Raw genomic sequence first — 18,702 nt, forward strand, 5'->3', positions numbered from 1 at the left:
TTATGAACGGCACCTAAATAGATTCAGAACTTCAGAACTTTTGTCGAGCTCAGGGAATCTGGGAATTTCTTTCCCTTGTTTACCAAAGTATAGACAAATGGAAAACTGCTTTGCTTCAATGACTTTTTGTTCTCCTGTGGAGGGATCCACCTCTGGTGTGTCACTGCTCTCTTTACCCACATCTCTGCAAATTTCCAGACAGGGAAGTAGACAAACCCTCACACATTTACTGAGAAACACAGCAGGCTTTTGGACTCTCTGTGGCCATAACCAGTCAATAAGTATCTGAAAATGCCTTGTTGCCTCAGTAATATGGTTTACAGCATCGTGGACTTTAAGTTCTAACCTGTGATTCTTGCAGTGAATGAGTCAGGTTACGACTGAGCTTTTCATGTAGGAGAGAGGGAGGTCCTTTTTATTAGCCCATCATAGTATCTGCATTTGCATTATGAGATGCAAAGTCAAAAAGCCGTGAAGAGCATTTCTTCAGAGATGCCCCTTACATAAACGATTTCCAGTAAGCGTTACAGCCCCCAGAGCATGGCAGATCAACAGATCTCACGCTCTCAGGGATCTAAGATCAAGATCAGGAATGTGGTTAAAATCGGCACTCACTAGTAATAAAGCATATAAAGATAATAAGAACTACAAAGGTTATTATTAATATTTGCTAACTACCTGGTTTTTGCATTTTGCTTTTACATTCTGTAAATCAGTAACTCTCAAAGAAACAACAGCCATCTGCAGCTTGATCTGTAAATAATGTTAGCTGGTAAAAAAGATGCAGCCTGTTCTAGATAGAAAAAAGAAAAAAAACACCAGTCAACGCAGGGTGTGAATGAATGAAAACCTTACCGGCCTATAATTAGAAAGAAAACACAAGAGACAGAAAAAAGGAGAAAGAGTGAAAGATCTAATCTGCGAACTCTATCAAGAGCTGCCCAAGGCGATGTGTGTCTGTGTAAATGTGGAAGAAATAGATGAAAAACTGGAGTCTACAGGGACTTGTTCCAGTTCAGTATTTTCCATTTAACAGTGTGACATTTTACTGCGAGACACTGAACAAACTGCTCCTCTGTGAACAGCCTCAGCCGTCCTTATCATTCACTCCAGTTTATTATCTGTCAGCTCTTTATTAGGATCTTCACCTCTGTAAATATTTTCACATTTCTGCCACTGAGACTTTTTTGTCATCTCGTTCTCACTCTTTTTGCTGTTATTATGGAGTTTTATTGAGTGCACAGACTGCTGTTCAACGGCAACTGCTGCACAGTCACATGGATTTAAACGTCCCTGCTGTATTTAGCCTACGAGCACATCGTTCCTTGTTGATGGAGGCATCGGGACAGACATTTCCCTTTATCTAATTACTACTGACTAACAAGCCATTACCTAATTACTATCGACTAAAAAGCTAACACTCTGTGTCCTTCTCTTTCTACCCAAACCTTTCATTTGAAAGAATTTTACATTTTCTTTTTTAAGTGAACACATTGAGCATGTAGTGACTAGATTATGCTTTATAAACTATATCAAGTGCTTTTAAGGTGAAGTCAGTTCCATTTGAGAACTGCTCCCAGATTGTCCAATCCATCTGAATTGCATTCCTCTGAGCTTATCTCTTACTTTATTGGCGCTGGCATGGATTTCTGATGGCTTTGCATAAAATAACTATGACTTCAAATATAAGTATCTACACTGGGAGTAATGTCAGAGAGGAAGAAATGGCCCAAAGTGTGCCTGGGTTCATTTCTTTTTTTTTCTTTTGTTTTTGAGGAAATACAACCAAGGTGGTCACTGTAGTCTGTCAACTGATCGTTTCAAACAAGGGTGGAAATGTGCCGTAAATGTTCAAAGGTGTTGATCAGGGAATTCCCAAAAGCTTTCACTTCCCACTAAGTCACTACGTGAGTCATTCCTCTAAAAACGGTAAATACTATGAAAATTCATAAAGTTCTTTTTATGACTTCTGCTCCTAAGTATATGTGGAGATGTCTCAGTCTATAGCAAAGATTTACTGACCTCAGTAAACCCAAACCCACAGCGTAGCTGCACAATTACAGGTGCCTTTCTCAAAGGCGCAACATTTAGGAGCATAATATTTAACAGGTAAATTTCAAAGTATTGGTGGTTACTGTGTAATTTAAAGCACCACCATAGCCAGTTTCTGTGTGTCATTTCACAGTCCACATATTACTCAAAAAGTTCACAGTTTAGTACCACGATAAGCCAGTTTTTAAACTTTAATGAATCCACTCAATCAGCCTTTTCAGCTGATGAACAATTATGGAAAGTCTTCATGATTTTGGATTGAATAGAATGCGTTAAAGTACCAAATACATCTTTTCACTCCATTAACAGCGGCCCTTCCGTGGATATCAACATGGGAATTTGAAGCCTGTGCAGTTCTATCTTTCACAAGAGTTTCATAGTTTCCTTAATGAAAAGATTTCGAGAGTGCTATTAAGGGTGATCTTTAACAGAGATGTTGTTGCTTTAAACCGAAACCCAAAGCCTAAAGCATGCTGTGTCTTGTCTGATTCTTGTCTGGGCTCTTTTCTTTTGCCAAGAGGTCAGCTGGATTGTTTCTAAACCACAAGTCAAAAGTTTCATTATTACAGCCAGCCTTGAATGTGAAGTTTTCCTCGACATGGCATTAAAACAATAATGCAGAGAAGCAGTGCCGTGGAACAACAGGGGAAAATGAAAACTAATTAATTCTCCCTGATAGCCTTAGTTCTCCTTAGTGATGATTTTCTGTGCCAGTTGCTTTGCGTGCAAACTACCGATAAAAAATGAAGGCAGCCATAAGTGTAAATGCATGGATGCAAAACAGCACTGTGATTTACGTGTTTGTCACTCACCGTGGTCGTGTGCAAATACCAGCAAGGAGAGTTCTTTCAGTCTCTGTGCCATCTCATCATATGGGCCACAATGTTCCCCAGCTCCATGGGCAATAAATACCAGAGCCCTGAGAGGAAAAAACACACAAAAAAATAGTTTAGCTCTTCACAAACACAGACCTTTATCCTTTTTTGTGCAGAACCGTACTTCCTAGATTTCCTGGTAAACTCCTGCACTGACCACTTAAAATGGGGTTAAAGTAGAATTGTTCATGGATGGAAAAGCATCATCTAAATGTAATCGAAAAGAAACCTATTAACAGTAGGATTTAATTCACGCATCTGCCCATCACTTACTTGACTGGATCTGCATCAATGTATTTGCGTACGTGTGTGAAGGGGGGGATTGTGAAGCCGGACATTGGGAATAAATGGCAGATAAAGAAAGGCAGAAAAAGACTGGGCAGGCTGTGTTTTCAGAGATAACAGCTATCGTCCATCTGCCTGCATGCCTGCCTCAACCAATCCCTTCCTCTTCAACTCAAAACAGAATCAGAGGAGTCCAGTAAAACAAAGAGTGAACCATCACTGCTCATCCATTTTCATCTGTTTCTTTTCTTGCTGCTTATCCATTCGGAGCGGGACACAAGTTGGAGCCTGTTCTAACTGACAATGAGCAAGAGATAAGGTACACACTGCACATGTCCATCACAAGGATAGCATAGAGAGAAAAGATTCATTAGCTCTAGAAGTTACACAGTTGACAAGTATTTCTATTGCATCCCTGCACACTGTCAGTGATGTGTAACAAGTTTTCAGAATATTACACCAACATACTGTTCTTCAAGCATGTAGAGACTCAGTGTCTTGCTCAACGCCTCCCTAAATATAACAAAGCATCATTTTCTTCTTCTTCTTCTTAAAAAAATAACACCCAAATAGACAATTTTATATTTCAAACATTAAAGGTACTTTGTGACATGAGGCTATTAGTTCCTGTTTACTCAGAAAGGGATATCTTTTGCTAATTAACAGTCTAGTCTTCTCCTGTCAGACAAGTTTCTTTTAAAAGGTTTTGCCTCTGCTATCGGTGCATATTAAGCAGCGGAGCGGCACTGAAATGCTCAAGCGTTTTTTTCCACTCTAAGCAGCAGCAGCAGCACTGAGAAGGCTGTGAAAGCTTCAATCAGCAGCAGACAATTAGCCCAAATGTATTCAGAGGGAGGGAAAAAAGGAACCAAGTGAAACAGGAGGAAAGGGACTGAAAGTGTGAGGCAAGCTGAGGGGTGGATGCAGAGGAGTATAATAGAAGAAGATGTTCATCAGGCTTCATTAGCAAATTTCACTAACAGCTCTTTTCCTCCTTTTTTTTTTTTTTGGAGAGAGCCGTCGCTTCGGGCTACATGTTCCTCGGCTCGCAAAAAAAAGCATGTGTGTGAATGACCATCTTTGTATGAGGATAATATTGTGTAACACACATGCCAAGGGGCAGCAGGGAATTATTGGGGCTAGTCTAAGTTCACCGTAAAGACAACTGCATGGTGAACAATAGGATACACGCCCTCTTTGCTAATTTGCTGTCTTTGCTTTTCAAATGCCTCCTATGTCTGTGGGATCTTATCATTTTCTTCCTCTTTCTTCCAGCTTTCTCCGTCTTTCTCATCCTTTAGTAGGTTTTAGCTTAATGGCGCTTCATCTGTGTAGCTACTGTCTGCTGACAGCTAACAGTAAGAGATGTAAGGCTTTAACTGAATCTTAACATATGTATCTATTCATTCAACAGCAGGAATCTCCAGAAGAATCATTTTCAGAAATATTCAGGCCGCAGTGGTGTGTTGGGTCAGCCTTGCAAAGCAAATAATTTCACTTTGCTAAATGTCTTCATTGAAGAGGCAGGAGGAGTTCACTTGAATCAATTACTTGCAAGTAGTTCAGAAGACTGTGGCATTTTGACATTTGACTCTTTGTAAAATACAAACCTTACCTTTAACTGAGTGGACAAGTTCTCGCTACAGAAGAAGAACAATAGGAGTTTCAAAATATCAAATGTTAGTCACGTGTCCTATCAGAATGCACTTTTGGATAATTGGATTAGACGATATCTGGAATTTACACTTTACACTCAAACAATTACACGAACCATTCAAGCTATAGGTGCATATTGTATGTCTGAGAAGACACACATGTGATATACAACTCTGAATTGGAGTTTTCACAGGACTCTGTGCAGTCTGTACGGCCCAGTTTGGGTCAAGCCTTAGCTTTCGGACAGATCGGCTCACATTAACTCTAGAATACGTTGGTAGAGAGGAGCTCATAGTCAATTCAGTGACTGTAAGGTGCCCACATGCTGTAGCTGCACAACAGGCCCAACTCATCCACCCTCCACCACCATTCTTGACAGTTGGTATGAGTTGTTTGCACACAAATGCTATGCTTAATTTTTTGCCAAAAATGGTGCTGTGCACTATGGCTAAACATCTCTACTTTGGTCTCGTCTGTCCACAGGAAAGAAGTCTGTTGCAGTTCTGTATGTTGAATCTGTATGTTGAATTAATGATGTTTAGAATTGGAGGTTTTTCTCTTGATGTCTTGAAAGCTAGAGCAGCTGCAAATGAACTCTAAGCTGTATCCTGGTGTGGCTCATTACACTTGCATGATGAATCTTTTGCATAATGAATTAGAGCTCGGATTATTTCATACATGAAGCTGAAATACTTAAACCATACAAAAAAAAAAGACTTTTCTCACCCCTTCTCATTATTTCTTTTTATTCTGTCTTTTCTCTCATGGGAACCAGAGACCCACTTGTCTCTCACACAGTTTTAGCTGCTGGAACAGCATGGCTCATAACCAGCCTTATTAAAACACTCATGCCTCCCACTGGCTCTAGTCAGAGCTACTCTAAACAACCACAGGCCTAAACAAAACCAAGGAGCTAATCCCCTTAACACAATGCTGATGGACTACAAGCAAGATTATAGAACCTACCAGCAGAGCTCAAATTCTCCAGTTCAAATGCAAAGTTAAATCATTTCTGGCATTTTGATGCTCTTAAACAGTAAAACGGAGGACACAAATAAGTCCCTGTACATTTTTCCGCAGGAACTCTTTCCACAGGATTATTTATGCTGTCTGGCTCTAGGCATTTAAGCATGTCACAGAGCTTAATCTGAGAAAGCCTCACAGCGATGAAATGTCATTGGATTAAAAATAATGCACAATACAAGTACTATATGGGGTTTGCAGTTGGTGTCCTGTCAAGTTTTACATTTTCTTTTTTAACAGTGGTCTATATATAGAGCATGCCTTTTGCACAACATGAGATTATTTTTAATGCAACAGGTGACTGGAAGAAATCCAGGATCCAAAGCACCTTGCATTGCTATACAAGTTCTTTAACTCTGCAGCATGAAATGCAGTGGTAGAAGACACACATGACACACAAAGACTGCATTGTAACAAGTCTGCTTGATTCAAGACATTTCAAACCTTCAGACTTTCGTATGAGTCAGTAACTTCCAAGGTGACAGGAAGATTTGATGCAACTGGAGCAAAACAAAGTGGATATGACAGAGAAGAACGATGTGACAGGCGGAAAATGACAAGGAGGTTTGGAGAGAGAGAAACTGTGACAAACTGCTATGGAAAGCTACACTAGAAATAGTGGTGTTATTATAGAAGGTGTGCAAGGGTGTGCTTGACAGTAAAAAACACACATGCAAACAGACAAGAGAGCGACTGCTGTGTGATGGAAAGAAATGGAGGCAGACAGACTGCAGGCAGTCTCATCAGAAAACCAGTAAACATGGTTGAGACAGCAATGTTATCTCGAGAGTAAAAACTGGTGGCAGTATGATGGCAAAACACTGCAAAGTGCAGGTACTATAGTGGTACACCCAAGCTGTCTTTTTACAAAGATTTCTTTTTTATTTTAATTTATTTTTAATACATTAATACAAAATCAAATTTCAGTACAAAGCTAATTTTGCTAAGGACCAGATGTCCACACAAAGGTCTCTCCGTGTACATAGACTAGTATTACTAGAGCCTTGAGAAGGCTCTTTCACATATCCAAATGTCAGTTCTGTCTCATTTCTTGCATAGTGAACCACACCCATGGCTCCTGATGTCAAGATTATACACTTGTGTTGCAAACATGTCAGTGTGTCATCTGTTGAGGGCTGAGGACTGGGCCCCTGTCATGCTCATGGGCTCAAATATTTTTTATTTGGCTTTCTTCCACTGATCTTTATGTTTCTGTGGATTAATTTCTTTCTGACTCTCTTGCTCCAGACGATGTTGAAGGCAGACTTATATCTCAGAGGCCGACGCTGCCTTTTTTCCACCAAGACTAAATATTGAGGAGAGACGGTCAGCCGACGGTTATTTAATGTCAAGATGTTTACCGGGAAAGTTTACACCAGTGAAATGAAAAACTCAAACCAGAAAAAACGACTAAATATTTACGGTCTTTAGATAAATAATACTCTTCTGCACCGTGAAACATTTCAAATAAAAAAACGATCAGTTCAACTGAAGAGCGCATATGCTGTTGAAATGCCAACAAATGGTATTAATTTAATGTCAAACAGCCCGTTGTTTGTGAAAGGTTTAAAAATGAAATGTCACAGTACATTTGCCAGCTGTCTACTTTCAAGCAGAAGGACATCAGCTCAGGCATGAGATGCACATGTAAAGCAGGGCTTCATATCAAAAGATAAATGAAGTGAACTGGTCTGCACAGTCAGCGTCCAGTGCAAAAATGTCCTGAGAGGAACGACGTTACCATACATGAGTTACGGGCAGTGTGTGCAATAATGTCTTCACATTAACATGTTAACCTGTTCCTCTATCTCATGATTTCATACAGTAAACAGGAATAAATGAACCACAATTGTTTCACCTTCCACTAATCTTACTTACTTACTAACTTTTAAACTGAGTGAGCAGGGTTACAGTTTAGAGCCTGTGCATGCAGGTGGATTAACCGTTACTGAAACATAAAGAAATTATTTTGGTAATCACCAATACTAATTCAGGACAGCTGTAGCATAAACTTTGGTGGTCTAATAAATTTGATAAGCACTCTATATCAAAATAAAAAGCAGAAAGTTCGACTTTTAACACTGATCCATATTGTAAAAACACTGATTGCTGGAATATTTTGTCATTGGCACAGAGAGTGTTAATGATGGATTCAATCCCCCTCAGCATGGAGGACACGAGTAACGCACACAAAAGCATTTTTCCTACTGCACAACCTTTCTCTTTAAAATAACCCCAAATGGTTGTGGCCAGGCCAAGTACGTTGACCGACTGGAAGTTGGTCAACATACATACATAATTTGTTTTTAGCCACATGCTTTGAATTGTTAACAAGCTGGAATATTCCTCTCTTGTCAGGTTTCTGGAGACTGTGGGAGTCAGTCAGTCCCTATTTTGGTATACCCACAGGCTCCTGTGGTGCTGCCTATAAATGTAAATAGCCATTACATTATCACACTCCCACCTCTTAAGCATTTATTGGAGCTTCACACCAAACATGCTGGACACCGTCTGAGCTGAAGAAATGTACATTGATCTGAATTGACCAAAAAACTGTGCTTCTGATATTAAGACTTTTACATCTTCACATTTACACACATACTTTGAGCTGTCGCAAAATTCTCCTGTGCCAAGACTGAAGCACTTTCCCAGAGTTTTATGGGGCTTGACTGCTCATGAGGTGCACCATCTCTGACACCATTTTAAAAGCAGAGCCACACAGCTACTGTGATAATGTACTCATTTTATACCTCCTGATTACTGCGGCAGCTAGATTGTGACTGATTCTTATTTTGTCACTGTTCTGTCTGTATCCTTCTCCATTTTTTGAAGTGTCTTGTTGAGATTTTTCATTTAGTAGAAATTATTTTCCCAGAGCAGCCCAAATACAGACATGCAGATAGACCAAGAACACTGGAAATCATAGGTACTACTGCATACGTCTGAAATATGAAGCTATTACAGTTTTGAATAATTTGACATTTAAGTCATATTGCACAGGCATGCACTTACACCTGTTGCATATTTGTTCTTGTTTCTAATTTAAACCAATGATGATGTAATGCTATAGCACTTCTTTTGCTATCTTACTGCATTTTAATATGTTTTTTATCGCTACTTGCAGTTACAATGTATCACTGTTATCATAAGTGTTACCAAATTACCTACCATAACCACCTGAAGTATCTAAATGGCTATTTATGCTTTCAATTGGAAAATCCATGGCTCAACTCATTTTAATGTAAAGGCTGCTGGAGGTGATAATTATGCAAAAATGATTACTTACTGTTTAGTAGATCACTTGGAGTCAGTTCTTTTTTTTCTCTTTTCTATATTAATTTACAGTAAATTATCCCAGCTGGCACCTGGAATCACCCATTTGGGAAATTTCACATGGTGCTCATATTTTATACTCAATTACTCAGCCTAATTTCCCCCCAAGCTTCAACACGAAAAGAAATATGATGCAGTGCATCTTTTGTCTTCATACAGTATCTGTATCATGTATCATGGATACAGTGGAAACGAGCAGCGAGGAAATTAAAGAGGCTGACACCAGAAACATGAACACACAAAGAAGCTTGTTTAGAGTTTATCACCAAAAAAGGCTGATAAGATCATGACCTGTTTACACAACCTGTGCATACACCGATCAGGCATAACATTATAACCACTGACAGGTGAAGTGAATAGTCCTTACTATCTTTTTATCATGACACCTGTTAGCGCATGGGCTATATTAGGGACAGGTGAACATTTTGTCCTCAAAGTCGATGTGTTAGAAACAAAAAACAGGCGAGAGCAAGGATTTAAGAGAGTTTGGCAAGAGACAAACTGTGATGGCTAGACGACCGGGTCAAAGCATCTCCACAACTACAGCTCTTGTGGGGTGCTCCCGGTCTGCAGTATCTATCAAAAGTGGTCCAAGGAAGGAACAGTGGTGAACCATCGACAGGGTCATAGGCAGCCAAGGCTGACTGATGCACGTGGGGAGCAAAGACTAGTCCATGTGAACCGATCCAAAGCACGAGCCACTGTAGCTCAAATTGCTGAAAAACTGTAGCTCAAATTGCTGGTTCTGATAGAAAGGTCATAATGTGATGCCTGATTGGCGTACGTGTACATATTTGTGTGCTGTACTCTGTAAAAATACAGGTGTACAACGTATGTGTGTGTGGTATACTAGTGTCCATCTGAGTAGTGGAAGATCTGTCAATCATTGTTTATATCCAAGCAGTCCACCCTTCGACTTTTCACCTACTTCCTGCTTCTAGTGAAAGAACTTTCAGAAGCCTTTGACCTTTGACCTTTCCTCTAATCCTAATGCAAATAACAAATACTGAAAAAAATAAAGAACTATATAATATGGCTTTACGTTGTATAATAAAAGATAAAGCCAGTTAACAGCTTGTGAACATAAAAATCTATTCTGTACATCTACATTCTTCATGCATCATTAAATGAAACAGCAACAACATAGTGAAGGTAACAGAGCCTTATTTAACTTAAGAATGAAAATGTCTTATTTAGTACAAGTTAAACATGAAATAAGATATAAAAACAGAGGAGCATGATAAGGTTTATAACAGTAGTCAGTGTTAGTGTTTACGAAACCAGTTATTATTTCACTCTGGAAAATGTTGAACAACAGCAAACCCACCCTCGAAGTTACCTAAATTTTGTATATGTCCATCAGTCAGAGCGTGTGGCTATTGCTCCAAGCTGGATTATCTTGTTAATTAAACAGCAATAATCAATGATTTGTGGAAGCTTGATTCTGTACAAGCTCTACATAGGTGCGTGGTGCTGGCTGCCTGGTAAACACCTGCCTGGACATGCTTTCAGGAGCTGAAGTTTCCAGTGCATACATTTGCTTTCCAACCGTGTGCTCAGTTTCTGCTTCGTCACTAATCAAACATCACATGAAATAAACGACATGGCCCACACAGATATGAGTCACTAATTGCTGGCCTGCCGCCTTGGTTACAACACCTCTCTTCATAACTTTGGTGATGTTAACAGCTGTGGTGAAGGTAGCTGTGAGGTCACTTTGCCTTTATGAAATTCTCATTTTTATCATTGTCTGATTCACTGGCAAAAACATGATAAATAAAATAATAAGCTTTAGTCCTACATGATCACATAATGTCATTATCATTGCTACACTCTATTCATAACCACACAAACCCTTCGCTGTTTTTAATAAACTGTCAAAAGGAAAACACCCTGTCTGGAGATTTCTTTGATCCTCAGAGCTTATCTCTACATGAGGTGCTACTGAGGCCGACGTGAAACTATTCTTATCACAAAAGTGGAAAAGATAAATACTCCTGCTGCTGCTTTCAGGAACAATCTATTAACCTATAACACATTCAGCTTTCCCCTAGGTACTGTATATACCAGTTCAGATATAGTTCTGCTTAGATAACAACTGTAAGCCCTTTTTAATAACACATTACACATAATATGGTTAAAAAGTTTCTGGCTAAGCTGCACTTACAAAGACTTAGACTTCACAAATTGGACACACTGTGTCACTTTGTGTTAAATTACTAATCTGATTACTGCAGTGAGTGGGTAGCTGTGAGCCTGTGGATCCATCATCCAGACTACAGAAAAGTCATTGTGAAACATGTAAAAACAGGAGAGAATTTCTTAAGCGTAGGCCGTACGACAGACAAAAGGCTGAGTGCCGCTTTGTCCTCGGCAGTTGTACCTTCACTGTCCAACTTTGATTTTACAACGAGAGATTTAGATCACACTAAGTTTTGGGAGACGCTGCTTTTAACTCTGAACTAACAGGGATAACGTTTGGATATCTTGTAGAACATATGGATATCTTGGTGGTCTATTCAGTTCATCAAATCACAACAATAATCACTGCAAGCTGCTTTATATTTTCAAGGTAAAGACCCTAAAGTAATACAGAAAACAGTTAGACGACCACCTGTGATCATTTAAAACTAATAAACCTACCTCGTCTAACGTACAGGAGCTGCTGTCTCAAATAAAGAATTTTATAAGTCTGGGTTTCGCTGAAGAGTTTAAGCATCCTGTAAACATTTTTAATGCAGCTTCTGGGGTTTTATTCATTTGACATTGTTAATAAACTGCTGATTAGGAGGCTGTAAAACGTTGCCCACAAAACACCAAGAAAAATAACTGAATTCAGCTATATAACTACGCATTATTGCATTAGTCTTTAAATAAGGGTTGGGCAATACACATTACATCATTAAACTGACTCTTGCATGTCTCCCTGTTACCATCCCTGCATGCAGTTTTAGCGTGCTCATTGGCTGGCCCTCCAGTGAGAAAGCTCTTATATAAGCCAGGCAAAGCTCTGCTCTAAAAGTGTTACAACACAGAGGACTCTGCAGCTATTTTAATTCTGCCAATGATTCAGCTTTTAACTTCTCTTACATATGATTAGGAGGAGAAATCATCAGCTGAGATGATGGACCACTGGAATTCATTTTGTTATTTATGTATTTTTGACACTGGGGACATTGGGGACCACAAACAACAATCATACTGCGTATTTTCAAAACCTCTATTGACAAGGTGGCTCCGGTGGCTTGTCCACCAGTCAGAGAGTTGGCTGTTTTATAGCTCTACTTGTTAAATGTGACCTTGCAAGACACTAAACTCAAATAAACTCACCTAGCATGTGTAGCACTAAAGTATGAGCCTAGTCCAGATACCACATTTACAAGCCTTACAATATTGTTGGGTGATTTTGGTGTTTTCATGTGACTACAGTGAGGCTTTAGTCCACAGTGGAACTGTAAGCAATAACAAGCAGTAATTTTTGTCCCACTTGCACATTTATGTTTTAGTAAAAGCTAGAATATAGAGCTATCTAGGCTTTGCTACTCACATACACAGCTATAAACACACAAAATATGTATGCGTGCAGAGTAAACATGCATACATTCACACATGCTGTGGTAAACTATAAGATGGAGTTTATGGAGCAAATACACAATTTTACAGCAAAGGTGTAGACACAGTATGAGTTAATGAGTCGTTGCTCCCCTGAGACGTGTGGGTGAGCAGTAATAACTTGATTCCAGATGTTTGGTGGTACTTCCACATCTGTCTTTTTGTGCTCTCGTCCAGCATGTGACAGTGTGATTTGTAAATGAACGTGACCTCTGCGTTCTGTTTCATGCCACAGCCACATGTGCAGAGGCTGCAGACTTCAAAATGTTCGAAGTATGTGAGTGATAGCGAAAGGGCCTGCAACAGCAGACTGCGGAAAGTTTCACTATCGAACCAGTCAGTGTGGTTTTTTTAACAAACTCGACCCATTAATCAACCAGCTCTGTTGTCTGATGTCTTTTTGGCTAAGAGGCAGGAGTGCCATTTACACTCTTTCACACACCAGAATGCCGGATGAGTCAGGATTTGAGGCCTTTCGCACATGAACTATGATGCCGTTCACTGTTGCTGGGAAGGCGAAAGGAAACAACCTTAAAAACTCAAGCGCCTGCGAATACAGGGTGGACAAATGCCGATGCTGTAAAACCAGTAATTCCTCCTGCTGGGACAGGTTTTGAAAAGGAGCTGTAGTCTGGAGCGACACTCTCAGCTCATTCATCGGTTCTCTCGTGTGTCCCTATGAGCAGCTGCAGCTCAGATGGAAGACATGCTTGGCTCCATATGAGGTTCCTTATACAGAGATGATGTATGCAGTCTCTGTACGGTTTTACATTTGTGTCAAGGGCTTCTTCTTACAAAAACACTTTTGATGTTGTCAAATGAAGCTTCTATGAGGAGAGATAACCGTGTGATATTTTAGCTTTGTTTAAAAAAGATCAGCTTTGCAGGCTTATATATAAATTCAAATCAACTGATCCTGGATCTGCTTTTTTGTGTGTGTTAATGAAGGTCACCATGGCCCAGCGTTTGTCACTGGTGCATCTGGTCACCCCTTTATGAGGAGATTAACACAATTAAAATGTCTCTGAGCATGGGTCAGACAAAGAGACTCATCCATGCAGATTTACTGCACACAGCCTGTTTTTAATCTTGGGTGCTTTTCAGACGATGTTAGGCCTCATATCACATCTGCAAGTACATATTCTGGTTTCCTGTACTAGCGTAGAAGACGGCGAGTTGTGATTGGAGAGCTCTTGAACTTTTTTAACCAGTCGCAGAGTTCCTTCTGGGAGGCTGTTTGAAAGTGAAACTTGAGTGAACTTCTCATTTATACAAATAAATGAACTCAAACTGTTTGCACTGGTGCCGGTTTTACATTGAATGGAACAAACTCTGTAACTGTAGCTGAATAGTGGACTGCGCGCATGTCTGAAAATTAAGCGTCAAAAAGTCATCACGTGACTCACAGGAGAGCAATCATGTGAACACAATTACTACACGTTTTAGATATTTTTTATTTTCATTTTAAATGACAGCCGCACACTCCTCTGCAGACCAACAGATTATGGGCTAACAAAGGGACACACAGAGTGAACGCAGCCACACATTTAGTTCCCGTTTCACTGACCTTGGCTGACCGGTGGGTTCCCAGTAGCGGCAGAACAGGTGCAATCCGTCTGCGTTGACGATGTGCGGCAGGTCAGAGTAGGGGACTCCCTGCGGACTTCGCCGCGGAGCAGCTCCCGGCTCCGGCATGGAGGAGTCTGTAACAGAGACACGGAGCAGCGATGACAACACGTCGCTGCCGTAGAGGTAGCAGCTGAAGCCGGCGACGAGCAGGCAGGACGCGGCGGTCACGGCGTTCATTTTTGTTTTTGTTGTTGTTTATTTACTGTAAGCACGCGGCGGCGACAGTGTGTGCACGGTATTATTAGGGTGCCGTTGCGAATTCTAAGCAGAGCGCGCGCGCACACGCACACACATAAACACACACAAGCAGAGGCTCGAGCGTCCGGCGTTACGTCACGAGACCATATGGGCTCTCTCTCTCGCTCTCTCTCTCCACGTGCTCTCTCTTTCTTTAACCCTTCTCTCTCTAATTGAGTTTAGACACCTACACTGCGCCTGCGATGTCACAGGAATGCTTACTACACTGTCGTGCACGAAAACGAGATGACAAAAAGCGCGGGAAAGCTCTGATGAAATATAAATGAATGTTTACTTGTTTAGTTTCCACAGGTTATAAATTATAAGGCAAAGTTGGAGAGGCAAGACTGGGGTGGTTTTGGCACGTCCGGAGGAGGGATGGTGGATATGCTGGACAACAAGTGTCGAAGATGGAGGTGCCATGTAAGGAAGAAGAAGAAGAGAGGAAGACCACCGAGGAGACTGGTGGATGTAGTGAAGGAGGGAGAGGGTTAGTGTGTCAGAGGAGGATGCTGGTGATGGGGTGAGATACAGGCAGGTGATGCGCTGTGGCGACCCCTAAAGGGAGCAGCCGGAAGAAGAAGAAGAAGATTTTCACTAGTTATAAACGGGATTAGTTATGCTGTAAATGCCGCAGAAAAAAAAAATCAAAATTCAAAAAAGAGGGATATGCCTTTCCAGTTATTCTACCTTTTCTACTGCTCTACAAATCTTAGTGTATCCTACTTCTTTCTTCTACACAACACCCCTTCCTCCTTCTCTCTTTTCCTTCATGTCTTGCATCATTGAGGCTTTTTTTTCTAGGTCTATCTGAATAGACTGTGTCAGTCTGCATAGTATTGGTGGTTTACAACGAAGAGGGCAGCGTGTGTAACACTTGGCAAATCACCTGAGATAAAAATAGCTCTGGTGTGAAGCAGTTTTCTGAGATATCGCGTCGTCCCTTTCAGTTTTGGTGAAGTGCAACCCAACCTTTTATTTATTTATAGATTTAATTAAAGGAAAGAAATACTTAGCTACAATGTGAGTAAACTCTATCTACTTCCGCTCAACATTTCCATTGTTAATTTAGGTTCAATACCAGTAGGCAGTGATGTCCGGACATCCATATTCGGGTGTAAGAGAATGGATTGTGATTGATAGTTTTCCCTCAGCAATGCGCTCCGTGTCTGTTTTCGTACCCGTTTCTATGCGGGGAAACGTGGCTCGCGTCAGGTGCTTTTGACAGGATCATAAGAGGGCAAATAAGTCAGTGAGTAACAGTATTCATGTGCCGCACACAGGCGGAAATAAGCTTCCCTTCGTGCGGACTGATCATTACTGGAACACATTGGCGACATGTGTGTGCAAAACCCCCCTATTGTTTTCATTTTGTGCTGCAATCAAACATTCCCGTCTCCGTGCGCCAACAAATACTTGAAATAACTGAGATGCGCGACGACGGCACATCAATTGCGTGCCTCCTGTAAGGAGAGCAAATGATTGGTTTCTGCGTGCATCTCTAATACCTACCTACTAGCTTTTAATTCATCGATTCGTCTGCTATGCGCAGCGTATCGATACCAGTGCCCGGCAGTGGATCTGTGCGCTGCAACAGTACCACTCACATTTATGATGAAATGATGAATGAAAGCCTGAAATGATATTGGATGCGCATAAACGCACCACAAAACAAGTTTCACTGGTTAAAGCAATAACATTGTGTCGATGCTGGAGAAATACAGTAGAAGGGTCCCGTATTGTCCCGCACTGTAATCCCCCATATGCAGAAGTATTAAAAGAATATTCTAAGAATATGAAGCGTTCAGTGTGGAGCTGACCTGTTCAGGAGCGTCTGCAGAGAAGTTTCAGCCTTAATCTCTCTCTTGCTCTCCTTGCCTCTCGCTTCGACGCTGTCCTCTCGCCGCCCGTCAAGAGAAGAATGCAATCGGCGGCGTTTGGGAGAGAACCTAAAGTATTCACACACGCCCTCTCTCTCTCTCTCATACATACTCACACACACTTTTTCCCCAGACGCGGGGATGCGCCCTTTCTATTTAGCCTCATTTAGCACACACTTAAAAAAAAATAACCCAGCCCACGTGGCTCACATTGGAACATACCGGACCCATTAATATTTATTTATTAATAGTACCATGGGCATCCCCCATGCATTCTTTGCAATGGAGCGCCTGCTCCATTTGACACCACAAAACAAGTCGGTTGTGATTGTCCTCCAAAACAGCCCCATGTTACAGCTCTAGGGTTAGGTTAAAGTACTTCTCGGTATGGGATGTTTCTTCTTGGTATGGTATATATAGTCTCTGCCTTCCCTTTGTGAGCTAAAATAAATTTGTAGAATGTAGATGAACATGTTCTCAAACAAAGCCATTGTAAGGCCGTGCTCTATTACGAGAAGCAGAGTATACTTGCTTCCGCCTACCTTGCTTGAGAAAAGTCCGGATACGTACAGAAAATGATGAAAATCATACAATACAGGAAACAGACATATTGTGATTACATCTGAAAGTGACAGTAGAACTAGCCATGGGTAACTCACAGACCTGCAATGGTGGAAAAATAACAACTGCACGGTTTCTCTCACACATGTGATTCTTTAATATAGTCAACTGTACTGGCTAGTACTATAATAGTACTACAATCACTATGTCATATATACAGCCCTGTTTCATATGTTTCATGCGAAATTTTCATATATTTCACATTAAGACCTGAATTACAAACAATACAGTTCTTCCAACCTACACGCTCTACAGTTTACATTTTTGTGGAGGTGATGTGAACAATGTAAATACACACACATATATATAAAAACATACATAAGCAGAAGTAGATGGGCAAAGATTAAAAAAATAATCTCAGTCCAGTCTCTCTTTAGGATAAACACTGGTATTCCATTAATGAAGCATATGCTTCACGGCAACTTTATTAGGTATACTGTAATTGTTCATGGCAAATATTCAGCAAGTTACTGGAAATGTCGCTAAAAGATTTTATCCACACTGATCACATCACAGCGTTGGTGCACATTTATTGGCTGTGCATTCATGGTGTCAATGATGACATCAATCACCTGTTTCAAGACATTCCAAAGTTGTGCTACTGCATTGAGATCTGGTGACTGTAGATGCCAGCTGAGTACAGTGAACTCACTGTCAGGTTGCAAATGCTTTACTGTTTGACATGTGCATTAAGAGATGCTCTTGTGCATTCCTTGTAACATGGTATGCACAAGAGCAAGTAATTTGAATTGCTGTTGCTTTCTTATCAGACTAGACAGTCTGGCTATTCTACTCTGAGCTCATCAAGACATTTTCACCCAGAGAACTGCTCCTCACTGGATGTTTTCTCTTTTTCAGACCATTCTCTATGAACCCCACAGATCAGCAGTCTGTAAAATACTCATACCTGTCTAGCACCAACAGGACTGCCACATTCAAAGTCACTAAAATCACCCTTCTTCCCTTTTCTGTTGCTCTGTTTGAACTTTTTGACCATATCTTCATACTACACGTGATTGGCTGATTAGAATTTTGCATTAAAGAGCAGTTGAACAGGTGTACCTAATGAAATGTCCCCTGAGTTTATATTTGGGCTGCCTTTTTAATTTGCAGTAGTGAATGTGTCACAAATTCCTTTTACTCATTAAAGGTAAGGAAGAATATGAAAGAAACAAAACAAAATATTACCAGAAAGTTCTGCTTGGACACTTTAAGTAGGTGTTTGCATATTCTGTTGACAAAGAGCAATATTAACAATCACTTGTGTTTCTAACCACCTCTCTGTGGGGCTGACATTTATAGTGACCACTGTAACACTGCACACAATCATGCCAGCTCTTATTTATTTAAAATACTGACTAGTGCAGATTTAATGTTGGAAAAAGATCCTGGTTTCAGAACTTATCACCACCCACATGGTAATAGTAGTGGGTTTGGGCAAAGATTCATCCTCACCCAGCATATATACATCTGGCGATATCAAACCTGACCTCTAGTGG

At 40.6% G+C, this 18,702-nt stretch overlaps 1 protein-coding gene across 2 annotated transcripts in view; it reads right to left on the reverse strand.

Moving 5' to 3' along the window:
• Window positions 1–16,618, reverse strand: part of mgll (monoglyceride lipase) — a 35,061-nt gene extending 18,443 nt beyond the window's left edge. Inside the window, exons 1-3 of one of the 2 annotated variants that reach the window (XM_063463571.1) lie at window positions 16,523–16,618; window positions 14,404–14,539; window positions 2,865–2,971 (exon numbers count right to left, since the gene is read on the reverse strand). In XM_063463571.1, the coding sequence (XP_063319641.1) occupies window positions 2,865–2,971; window positions 14,404–14,531 (235 nt within the window). In that variant the 5' untranslated portion in view covers window positions 14,532–14,539; window positions 16,523–16,618. Of the gene's footprint in view, window positions 1–2,864; window positions 2,972–14,403; window positions 14,759–16,522 lie in introns of those variants that run through there. The other variant, XM_063463570.1, reaches the window with a different exon arrangement.
• Window positions 16,619–18,702: the final 2,084 nt, after the last annotated feature.

Source organism: Pelmatolapia mariae, linkage group LG20 (genome assembly GCF_036321145.2).
Source record: "Pelmatolapia mariae isolate MD_Pm_ZW linkage group LG20, Pm_UMD_F_2, whole genome shotgun sequence".
Classification (NCBI taxonomy): domain Eukaryota; kingdom Metazoa; phylum Chordata; class Actinopteri; order Cichliformes; family Cichlidae; genus Pelmatolapia; species Pelmatolapia mariae.